We start from the raw sequence: 12,953 nt of genomic DNA on the forward strand, positions 1-12,953 counted from the left end.
GTTAGAATCATAGATGGTCGTTGACCAAATTTATTGAATAGATAACCGTTGAGATCTTTCCTTTGATTTGGTCTCAGAACCAAATTATCTTTCCTTATCTCTTTTCTTCTCTAAGGTTTCTTAATTTTCTCCTTGAACTTCAAAAAAATTAAGTGGCGCTCTGTTCCCTATCTTATCTTATCTTTGGTAATTTGGCCCATCTATATTTTTGTTTATTTCTGTATCTTTTCCAATATCTCTTATCCTATATTTACTTATTTCGCCCGTTGGACCCATTCCCGGTTCCAAAAGCTAGTTTCGAACCCACGACTTGCTCTCCACCAACCATCTGGCTGCCGTCCGCAGTGTCTCCATTGGTGACCTTTCTAGTACCATCCAAAAAAGGTTTCCGAGGTTACAAATTTATATTCGAATATGTTCAATAAAGTTCCTTTTAAGTTTTTAATTATAATTTGTAAAATTTAATTTCTTTTCTACTCTTAATATTCCTAAAAACTCTTCCTCATGTGCGATAAATAGGGAAAATGTTTTTAGCAGTTTCAAATAACCTTTTGGTACATTTACAATATATTATATATCGTTTTGTTATTTATGAGAAAACTTATTACTTACTAAATAGTTGTAACTCTAAAATCCATCCGTTATAATAAAATAAAGAAAACACTAATATTAAAAACTTGAGATGTATTACTTGTATACATAATATATGATGTCTAACTTTTTAAAAGTTTTCATATTGTATGAATATATTGAACCTTTTTAATCCCCCGAAACGTGACCCCCGAAAAACTCTTATAGGAAATGTGACCCTTATAAAAAATTCTATCCCATATGGAAAAGTAGCTTAAAAATTAGTTTTATGGGAAAACGGCATATGAATTATTTATTATATGATGATATTGCATAATTTTTTTATTGTTATTATATTTATTGTTAATATTTTTTATTAAATTATTACAAAAGAAATTTATTTATTAATTAGATCTGGATGATCCACAAGTAAAACCAGCAATCTCCACTTTGACAAATTTTTCAAAAAGTAGAATTTTTTAACAAAATTTTAGCGTTTTATTAAAGTTGTTTTATTTATTTTTTTTTTTGCTATTTATATTTATTTGTCCGTTGGCTTTAGTTATTCACAAATTAACCTAATTATTTCATTAAATTTTAAGTAATTAACAATTTATGTTCAAAGATTTCTGGTTTTGCTTCAAACATTTGGAGATAACCGATTTTGCAACAGAAAAAACAATATATGAATGCAAAAAAACACACATCTTCCTTGAAACTCAAGTTTTATTAAAAAAATCTTAAAACAAATATTTATGGAACAAAAAAATTTTAAACAAGCAAATCTGAAATTTCATCATAAGCATTAGAGTGTGCTTTAATATATTCAATATCTCTTTTTAACGTTTATTAATTGAAAACAAGTGCCAAGAAGCAGTGCCTTTAAACACCCTATAGGCTTCTTGTTTCCAATTTTTCTTTTTCTACGGCACTACAGCCCAAATTGAGCCTTGGCCTCCTTAATTTTTTGCCTCCACCCTTGCTTGTCTGTGGCTGATTTTCTCCATACACTGACTCCTAAAAGGGCTTGTGCGTCGCTGTTTACTGTGTCTTCCCAGCGCTTTCTTGGCTTTCTAACTGGTCTCTTTCCCTGCATTCTAGCATTCAGTGCTCTTTTTGGTAGCCTATCCTGGCCCATTGCAATCTTTGTATTCTAATGAAGTCTGACAGTGGTGCTTCCTTATAAAGTTGGTAAAGCTCGTTGTTGTATCGATTTCTGAAGATTCCATTTTTCCTTACAGGTCCTAGTATTCTCTTCAGTACTTTCGTTTCGAATGTATTGAGTTTGCTTTTGGATATTTCTTTCAGAACCCATGCTTCACTGCCATAGTATGCTATTGACCGAATTAAGGCTTTATAGATTCTAATCTTTGTATTTCGGTGGACATTTTAGACCGAAATATATGGGAGAGGGCAAAATAAGCTTTGTTTGCCTGCTTTATTCTCTTACGTATTTCTTCACCTTCTGATTCGTTGGCATATATTTCTACTTCCAGGTAAGTAAACTTTCCAACAGTTTCAATGTATGTATGTTTTGTGGGACTATATTTCTTCTCGTCTGTATCAATATTTTTGTTTTTTCTGTGTAAATTTCCATCATTAGGACGAAATGAGAGACCTGTGACTAGGTGTATATAATATACCCCGTATATATAATATATCGTACTGGGTGTATAAGTTTAATAGAACGTAAATCTTGTGGGGCGTCCAAAAACCATATAGCGCATGTGGCGACTATGATGCAATTTTTATTTTGACCACCGCATCCATCAGAGACCAATCTCAAAGTTTTAATCCCTTCCAAATTTGTTTCATTAAGTCTATGAAATAAAGCGGAACTTACCTCACCGGATCCTTTATGAAACTTTTCGGTCCATGTATACATGCGAGTTTTTTCTTTGGTTTGCTTATTTTTTGACGATGCTTGTACAAAATAAAGGTTATAATCTTCTCATCATGCTTCTGACTTTGTGGAAGTCACTGTATATATAAGTTTCTTTATTATTACAAATCTCGTCGGCAGAATAATCTGGATCTAAAACTGAATCATCAGCATCTTTAAATTTATTGATTATATTCAACAGTTGTTCTGTTGTAAGAAGCAGTTCCCATCGTCTATTCTGGGAAAAATCGGTTCTCTCAATATTCACCCAAAACATCCTTTTGCAAAAACTTACAAAATATATCTCATTTTCATATAAAAGACTAGAAAACACACTAATATTCTTATAACAAGATATTCCTCAATTTGTTTTTGTATTCACGAAAAGTTTGTAAAAAAATTACATGATTTTACCGCTCAATGATTTTCAGATTAGTGTAGACTTAAAGATTCTTTGCAACAGTACTACTTGTGCTTACAATCTAGTGCTCATTTCTGTAGTTTAGAAATATAACCTTTAACAACAGCGGTAAATATAGTATAGCGCTTACACTTGAAGAGTTAAAAAAGTTATTTTGTAGAATAAAATTGTATATTAAAATATCGTAAGAATCAGAAGAAAGGAAAGAATATTACTCTCCTGTGATATTCCAGTAATAAATATAAGCTGGATTGACTTTTGGTAAACTTTTTCTAAAAGAATTTTAAGATAAAGGCACAAGTGTTTTCAAATGATAATTTTACACTATATTATTATAAACGTGTCCGTACAATAATACAACTGATACTGGTAACTATGTACTTAAAATTTAAAAAATAAACTGGTAAATTTATTTTATGAAAAAGTATGAAATTTCCGTTTTAGTAATATCCTCAAAACCGCGCCATATTTCACAACGAAGTAGCACACTTATCCCAAAACTTGTGACCAAAAAACAAATTTGTATAGAAAAAAACGGCGCTTGTTTGCGGCATATTTTAGCTAAAAGCATGTCACGAAAAAATATATTAGCAGCCCACATCATCTCTCATTATTTAGAAATATGTGTGCGAAACCTCACTTTAGCGGCGTGTACATATATTATATCAGCCACAGCATTAGTGGTAGGTTTTCTCTACAAATTATAGAGGGTGACAACCCGTTAGAGAGCATTTGCATGATGAACATTATTAACAGACTACGCTCACCCTAACTCTTTACTTTCGACTCTCATTATTCCGGAGTTATAACCCGTTATTTAAGGTTTGTTTTCAGATTCTCGAATTAACGCGTATTGTCTCAGCTTTTATTCAAATATTGAAATTTACGGAAAAGATGAAACGGATTTTATCCTTTTAATTAATTAATAATGAATGGCTATTATTAAAGAACGATGAGCAAATTCATTCACTTTGTGTCGGCTTTGACTTAATAATTTTTTTCATTTAACAAGTTTCCATCTTAGGTTATATCAAAAATTGGTCTTCTTCAGATATGTTTTGTTTAAGTAAGTTATTTGGTATTTTTATCACTTTGGCATTAATTGGTGCTACCCCCTGCTATTTAACAAACAAAGATGTATCTTTAAACTATACACGATGTACCAGGATCCGAAGATTGTAAAATTTATTAAAATAGAACATCTGCGTTGGATGGTACATGTGTAAGGATTGAAAGCAGGCACAATACCACAAAATAAGCAAACAAGTGATAGTAAAAAAAAGAAAAAGGAAAAACAAATAATAGAAAAACAGCACAAAACAGAATGACGAAGAAGAATCTCGAGGATTCTTCTTCATTATGTTTCTTCTACAAGCCAAGATCAAAAATATATTGCTGAGAATGGTGATGATGATGATGATGATTATGATGATGATGATGAAATGGATTTTTCCATTTGGATGGATTAATGAATATTAAAACTTCAAATAAAAGTAAAAAGAAACAAATTATTTTTGCAAACTAATTAAATAAGCTTTAAAAAAAGTGATGTATTTTGCTAATAACCATATAGAATAACCTTGTACTTTCTTATGGTACATCCTCCTAATTTATTGAAACGAAAAACTGATTGAAAAATACATTTAAATATAATCTACCATCAATAGAAGCCAAGTTAGTGTTTTTTTTTATCAAATTTTTTTTGTTTACAATCAATCAATAATGCCTTTTTATTTCTTATTAAAAATGGTACAATACAATTCTCTCTTTTAGCAAAATTTGATCGCCTTGGCAGATGCCATCAGGAGGGTTGGCAAACAAATATTATTCTCTAATATACAAAAACTACCTAGGGCTAATTCTATCTAACAAGGTCATTAAAATTAATAAGTAATCAACTAAATTAAGATGCATATAAATATTATAGTTATTGACTAAATGTGTATATCCTACTGAGTTAGAGTTCGTACTAAACTAAAGAATAATAACAATGTAAAACAGTAAGGTATAGCTTGCATTTGAAATGACTGAATTTGTTCCTTAGAGGAAGTGAAAGCTATTTTATAATAATAACAACAATATTAATACCAAGATAGTCAAGATAGACTAGACAGATAAAAAGATAATATCTATACGTAAACAAATTATTAATGCCAAATATAATATTTTCATCCTATTGAACCTTGGTAAAAGATTTAGTAATTAAATAGGCTCGCTAACTCATACCTATACGGCCATGCCTCCCTACAATATAGGGAGTTCATTTATACCCAACCACTTTAACCTAATCTGTCTCAACACCGAACATTTTCCCAAAAAATGTATCACATCTTCCCATTTCTTCGTGTTGCACATTCAGCAAAACCATCTTTCATCATTTATGCCAGGTGGATCATTCAAATATAGAACTCCATATCTTAATTTAAACAGTCATTGAATGTCCCCAAAATTTTCCATTTCTATTAGATAATTCATGTTTAATTCTTCTTCCCGCAGTTCTTTGTAGTGTCCAAAAAAATTTGATTCGAGTGCCCTATTCTCAGCCTGACGCTGTATCTCCTTCTTTTTTTCTATCATACTCTCAATCATACTAGGTTAGCTATTTTTCCGTTCCCATTCGCACCTTACCTCAATACCAAATTTTTCTTCTACGCTTATCCAATCTTTTCACCAGCCACATCTTTCTTTCATCATTTTTTTGAAAAGAAATTTTGGTAACCTATAATTCGACTATTCTAGTATTTTTTTAACATATTTGTTATGTAAATTCATCGTATATAGGCTGACTCTAGCAATACCTGTCTCCAAATCTAACATAAAGGTTTTATATAAAATCTTCTGATTATTTTTACCTATCACTCATACATTGTTACCTTAACCAAAAAGGATATATCAGCCTTAGACACTAAATTACTCCAAACCGTGTGAATCGCCACTTTTTTCAAACTCTCGCGCTTTTTTAAATGAGCTTTAAACGAGCATTGATTCTCCAGTTCTTTCTGTTTGGCTTTACTGATCTTTCTCTGTATATCTGGTTGTAATGTTTTATAGATAGAGTTATTGCTCTTTCTTTTTCTTCTTCCTTCTATCAGCTGCAGAATCTCTGTCGTCATCCATGTCTTATTATTACCTTCTTCGTTCTTCATAAAATTGTCTTTAATGTCGTCTATCGTTTTATTAAGGGATTCTACCTGCTCTTCTGAGCTTTCCGTTGTATTATCGATTTCCTTAAATTTTCCATTTATTGTCTTGCTATTTCTCTTACTTCACTACATTTTAGTTTTCTCATGTCATGTTTTTTACAGTTTTTCCGCGTGTTTACTTAAACTTGGTTCTATACACGCCCACTAAAGGATTGTGTTCAGATTGAATATGAGCGCCTGGGTAGGTTTTAACACCGTTGAAACTATTTCGATAGCTTTTTATAAAAAGTATATAGTCTATTTGGTTTCTTATAATAACGTCTTCTTCTTCGTTATGTCTAGGTGATTTCCACGTATACAGGCGTCTAGGTAGTTGTTTGTAAAATGTATTTAGCACGATTAAGTCATGTTCAGCTGAAAAGATACTCATTGTTTTTCCTCGTTAATTTCTCTCTCCTAATCCATAAGGACCAATATGTTGCCCTTTTTTTTCGCTACCTATTTTAGCATTGAAATCTCCCATGACTATAAGGAGTTCATGTCTCGGTAATCTCTTATAAGGTTGCTTATTTGTTTGTAAAATTCTGATATTTCCTCATCACTGTGGTCCGCTGTGGGTGCATAAACTTCTGTAATGTTAGTGTTTATCGGTGACGTATTTATTTGTGATGAAAGAATTCTATCCTTCACAGGTATGAAGCTGTTGGCATGTTTGGCTATACTTTTTTTTGTGATTATTTTGACTCTATTTTCATATTTACCATTTGCTGACCCTGAATAGTATACTCTGTATTCTTCTTTGTCACAATAACTTAATTTAGACCACCTCATTTCGCTTGTGCCCATTATTTCTATTTTTATGCGTTCCATTTCTTTGATTGCGCATTGGAACATTTCGAAATTGGAACTTTAAATTGGAGCTCTCCGAAAAATTTCAAATATTTCCATTTCTAGATAATGTAGACCATGCATTTTTTTAAACAGAGGTAAATCAACAAAATATTAACAACTGATCATCAACTAGTTAATTTTCATTATCCTAAATAATCAGAAAACGCTTGAAAATTCAGATTATTTCTAGACTGAGTTATCCGTGTTTGATAATTTGTACATATAGACCAAATCAGTTTCAAAACATTTGCTATCGATTCGCTGTAAAGCCATAACCTACACAAATTAGTAAATCTTAAACAAACCCAGTTTGCAAAGTTCCCGCAGTCTTTCCCTAAGGTCAGCCAGATGAGATGCAATTATTCACGAACTGGGATTCAATTTTGATGCACTCGCGCTCCGAACTAACCCTAAGGGTTGGGATTATTTGCTTATGTAACGTTCACCTTCTTGATCCGATTTCAAGGGACCTTACTACCTCGCCTTGTAGTGATTTATTTATTTATAAAATTATTCAGTTAGTTTTAAAATTAACTTCCTGTATGTACGTTATAATAACCGTATAAAAGCGTTAATATTATACTGTAAATTCGTGATTAGAATACTTTTTTGATAATTACTTTAATTGAAGTAAATTGAATTGAATTGAATAATTGTTTTATTCGCTCTGCCATAATTATTTTATTTATTATACAGGGTGTTTCAAAAAAAGATAACCCCGTCTCTAGGGTATTTAAAAAACTGAAAAATAATTCGGGTTTGCTTAGTAAACAATTTTTGTAACGCCATCCGTTTTCAAGATACAGGGCGTTGAAGAAAAAAAATTTACGCATTTTTTACGATTTTGCCGAAACTACTGGCAACATTGTAATGAAATTTTATACAAATATGTTTTGGAAGCTGATACATCCCATGAATTTGTTTTTATATCTGATTCTCATAGAGGGCACTAGTTACACGAATCGTACTAAGTATTAGTCAATATAACTTTTTTTAAGAGCATAATTTTTAATCAAAATTTGAAGTAAACTTAAACATCATTCAATTTTACACGAAAAAGGAACTCTTGGTAATACTCAATACTGTGTACCGTTTTCGGAATATTTTGATTTGAAAATTATGAAGTAATAATTGAGTCTGGTAGTAATGATAAAGTTCTAATAGGTATACCTCTATTTTCTCCAAGTGTGCCATGGAAATAATTAAAGTTTTGAAACCTTGTTATTTGTAAAATCAAATCAAAATGTACTCAAATGTTGAATACACTGACATGTTATTAACCTTAGACGAATGTTTAGGATGTTCTGGTGCAGCTGTGCCACGTTATGCAAAAAAGTTTCCTATACGAAACTTACCAAGTAAAAAAACATTTAGAGCCGTTGAACGACGTTGTCGAGAAACTGGGAATGTGAGACCAAATAAAATAAATTCTGGTAGACCAAGAACAACAAGAACAATTAATAAAGAAAAAAATATTTTAAATTTACTTGATCAAGATCTAACAGTTAGCGTAAGGAATATAGCAAGACAAACAAATACTTCTTCTTCAAGTACTTGGCGGATACTGAAAGAACAGCAATTACATCCTTATCATTACAGACAAGTCCAAGAGCTCTTGCCAGATGATCTACCAGGTTAGAGTGAATTTTTGTGAAACAGTGCAACAAAGGACAGCCCACAATCCAAATTTTTTGAAATGCATTCTTTTTACGGACGAGGCCACCTTTACGCGACAAGGTATGTTTAACTCCCATAATGCACACTACTGGTGTGATGAGAATCCACGAGTCAAAAGGGTATCACATTACCAACACTCATTTAAAAATAATGTTTGGGCAGCAACTTTAGGTAACAAATTAATAGGTTATCATATTCTACCTGGAAATTTAAATGGTGATATGTATCCTGATTTTTTAAACAGTTGCTTATTCGAGATATTAGAAGATTTAACGTTAAACGAACGAAGATCTTTATTTTTTATGCACGATGGAGCTCCACCACACTTTGATAGAAGATGTCGTAATTGGTTGAGTAATCATTTTTCGAATCGATGGATTGGTAGAGGTGCAGAAGCTCCGATTCATTGGCCTCCTCGGTCATGCGATTTTAACCCTTTGGACTACGGAGTTTGGTCGTATATTAAGGAAAAAGTCTATGCTACAGATGTAAATTCACGCCAAGAATTGGAAGAAAGAATTCAACGTCAATTTAATGGCATCATAGCTGATCCCCTACCGTTTAGAAGGTTAATGAAATCTTTAGAAAAAAGAATAGACTTGTGTATTCGCGAAAACGGAGGGCATTTTGAACACTTACTGTAATTGAAATTTATTTTATGTTCTTAGTCATTAATTTAATTTTCTTTTTGTGAGTTTTGTTTAATTACTAACTATTTTATACCAGCATCAATTATTACTTCATAATTTTCAAATCAAAATATTCCGAAAACGGTACACAGTATCGAGTTTTACCAAGAGTACTTTTTTCGTGTAAAATTGAATGATGTTTAAGTTTCCTTGAAATTTTGATTAATAATTATACTCTTAAAAAAGTTGTATTGACTAATACTTAGTACGATCCGTGTAACTAGCGCCCTCTATAAGAATCAGATATAAAAACAAATTCATGGGATGTATCAGCTTCCAAAACATATTCGTATAAAATTTCATTACAATGTTGCCAGTAGTTTCGGCAAAATCGTAAAAAATGCGTAATTTTTTTTTCTTCAACGCCCTGTATCTTGAAAACGGATGGCGTTACAAACATTTTTGTACTAAGCAAACCCCAATTATTTTTCAGTTTTTTACCTACCCTAGAGACGGGGTTACCTTTTTTGAACCACCCTGTATACGTAGGTGTATAACACAAGTGTATGGAAAAATACATAAAAATTATAAAATAAAGCTTAAATGTAAAATTTATACCTATCAAAAGAATATAAGCAACATTAATATACATCATTATTGACATTAGCATAGTAACATTGACATGTCTTCTAGGTGTCGCATGACATCGGCACAATACTCCAATTTTCGAATTTTTACCACTTTGGGTTGTTTTTTTTAAACATTGTAATACCTCTTCGTTTGTCTCCCTGTCAACCCAGCTTATGCGTAGCAGCTCTCGATACACCACATTTAGAAAGCTTGAGGTTTATAATAGAGATTTAGTGAGCGTCCAGCTTTCAACTCTGTCTCGAGTAATATCAAGAAAATGTAATATTTGACGAGTCTTATTTTCAGGTTATTATTATTAGCCTGTCTACTCTAATTCTCCTTCTCCGTCTAATTCTCCTTTGGTCTTATTAATGCGGATTTTTATCTCTGTGCTCATGAGCTCTTATCAAAATGGTCTTTGACAAATTAATTATACTTCATAATAATTGTCTTACTAAAGGGATTTTTCCAGATGTATTAAAAGTAACAAAAGTGCTACCAGTGTTCAAAAAGGGAGCTTTTAGAAAGAAAAAGAAAGAAGGTTAAAATATTGTTAAAAAAAAACTTAAAATTAGGGTGATTAACTTTATACAGAGAAATATTGAATGTAATCATCATCTTATTTATATTTAAATGGGAATAAGCCACAATTAAAGGTTAAAATACGTTTATTGACGTTTATTGGTAAGTCAGTAACATATAGAGAATACATCATTTATGTTTTTTAAATAACAAATATATAAAATCGGAATTTGGTGTTTATTGAAGGTAAACTAAATGCACGATCAAATACTTACCATGTCGGGATAGTATTATGAGGTTTTTTTCCTGGTTTTTCCCTCATAATTTACTATGGAATCACTAACAGGAGAATTTTACTGTCATCATGGCATGTATTTGTCTTTTTAAAGACGAATTACATGTTATGATCTTTTCTGACGGATATTCTCAAGTTAAAGTTGATTTCATGTAATCGAATGAACTATCTTAGTAAAGTCGTCCCAGGAACGCAACTCAACAATATTGGCAATATCATTTTAAAGTCGTCTACTTTAAAATGTATAAGGTATGTCTGAATTGTCAATATAGATGAGTCAGATAAAATTAAATTATTAGAAGAATTTTTCACTAAGTAACAAAAAACAAAATTTGTTTAATTTACTAATGTTTGTATTTTGAGAACGATTTCCGAAGTGGAAATTGAAACGTCAATAAACGTATTTTAACCTTTAATTGTGGCTTATTCCCATTTAAATATAAATTAATTTAAAATGTCACAAGAAAATAGCTTCAGAACAATATTAATCATCATCTGGCACACATTAAATTTAAATGTGTCTTTCTCCTTTTTTTTTGAACTGCTAAAACTATCACGTAGAGATATCTGGAATAACTTAGAGGAAGGTGCCACATTTACAGATTGTAGGTCTGGAAAATATGTGAGATATGTGCAGATCTTCCATTTTTTTGCGTGTTCTTAATTTTCTTCTTATCTATTTCTGTATCTCGCTGTATTTTTGAGGGTCTTTGTTTTAAAACAATTTATACAATGTTAGTTTATGTATACATATGTTTTGTCTACGTATATATTGTATAAAAGCAATATTCTCAGATATTATATTGTTTGGGTAATGAAGGTTATGTTTACATATGCTTTTGATTTCAGGTGGGCGGATAGACCACGCACATCACTACAACAATGCTTATAGGGCATTAGACGAAACACTGGCGATGGAGACGGCTCTATTAGCCGCTTTGGCTCTAGTAAATCCCACAGAAACCCTTATTGTTGTTACGTCCGATCATTCTCACGTATTAACCATGGGAGGACAAGCTACCCCTAGAGGCCATCCTATTTTAGGTGAGTCGGGTGTAACTTTAATAAATCTTATTATGTTAAAAAGGGTTAAAATAAACAACTTCTTTCCAATACTTAATATAATACAACATAAATATAGGTAGTATGAATTATTAAACAGGCGCTACTTTATTAGGATGGTATTATAATTTTAATTGATTTTTTCCCATGTCTTGTAATAGTTGTTTTTAGTATAATCTGTGTCTTTATTTTATAGTCCAGTCATTAGAGATTTGATATATAAAAACGAGGCGAACAAACTCAATTTGGCTAAGATTTTGTTGGAATTTTAGAGGAAAGTCCAGGAGTAGGACTCTTAATTTTTTTGCACCATTTTAGGGTACTTAAATTGACATTCTTAGCAAAATTCAGCTGTTCGTATGATTTTTTGAGGTTCTGGACTGTACCATAATCTGCTAGTGTATTGTGTAATGGGTGTAGCAATAAAACCATTCTCACGACGAGTAAGTTAAAAAATGTTTTATAAATTGTGACAAATTTTACTAAAACAGTTTCAACTAATTTTGACATAGATCTCTTGCAAACGAATTAAATAAATTCGAAAGCTCATCAGCAGCGTCAAAGTGTGTTTCATTTCCCTCTTAGACCAAATATTTTGACTTCTAGCTAAATATATGGTCTAAGAGGAGAAATTCGTTAAACTTCCCGTGCTCGAGTCGATATTAATAGAGTATTTTGACATCATTTTAGCATCCCTGCTTTGTCAGACACTCTAGGTGATACAAATTCAAACTCGGAAAGTCCAACGAATGTCTCCTAAATCTTTACCACTGCACCATTTTTAAATTCAGTTTAACTGAAATCATTGACACAAATTTGTATACAGGGTGAACTACAAAACAAAATTTGATTTTCTCAATTTTTTTAAATGATTTTTTTTTACTTTTTTATTTATACATTTAATTTTTGTAAGTAGAAATAAGTATTGAATATTAAGTGAAAATGTAACAAAATTATTTTTATTCAATAAATAACTCATTTTGCTAAGAAAGCAAAACATTATATTGTAACGAAGATACAATTTGACGCAAATCTAAAACATGCCCCACGTTGGGCGCCAAATTGTAACGAAATATTTTGCCTACCACATAGATTATTACTATAAGGGGTTGAAAAATTGGGGACACAAATTATTGAATGGAAATAGGGCAAGCAAAACAAATTGAAACTTATGCGAAAGGGGTTCAGGGTTTATTTGGAGAGCTGGAGTCGTGGATAAGTGAATGAAACA

General features: G+C 31.4%; 1 protein-coding gene across 2 annotated transcripts in view; it reads left to right on the forward strand.

Annotated features, from left to right (window-relative positions):
* Positions 1 to 12,953, forward strand: part of LOC140439043 (alkaline phosphatase-like) — a 586,651-nt gene that overhangs the window by 540,707 nt on the left and 32,991 nt on the right. For both annotated transcript variants that reach the window (XM_072528682.1, XM_072528683.1), the window contains one exon: positions 11,510 to 11,704. In XM_072528682.1, the coding sequence (XP_072384783.1) occupies positions 11,510 to 11,704 (195 nt within the window). The remainder of the gene's footprint in view (positions 1 to 11,509; positions 11,705 to 12,953) is intronic.

Source organism: Diabrotica undecimpunctata, chromosome 4, assembly GCF_040954645.1.
Source record: "Diabrotica undecimpunctata isolate CICGRU chromosome 4, icDiaUnde3, whole genome shotgun sequence".
In the NCBI taxonomy this organism is placed as follows: domain Eukaryota; kingdom Metazoa; phylum Arthropoda; class Insecta; order Coleoptera; family Chrysomelidae; genus Diabrotica; species Diabrotica undecimpunctata.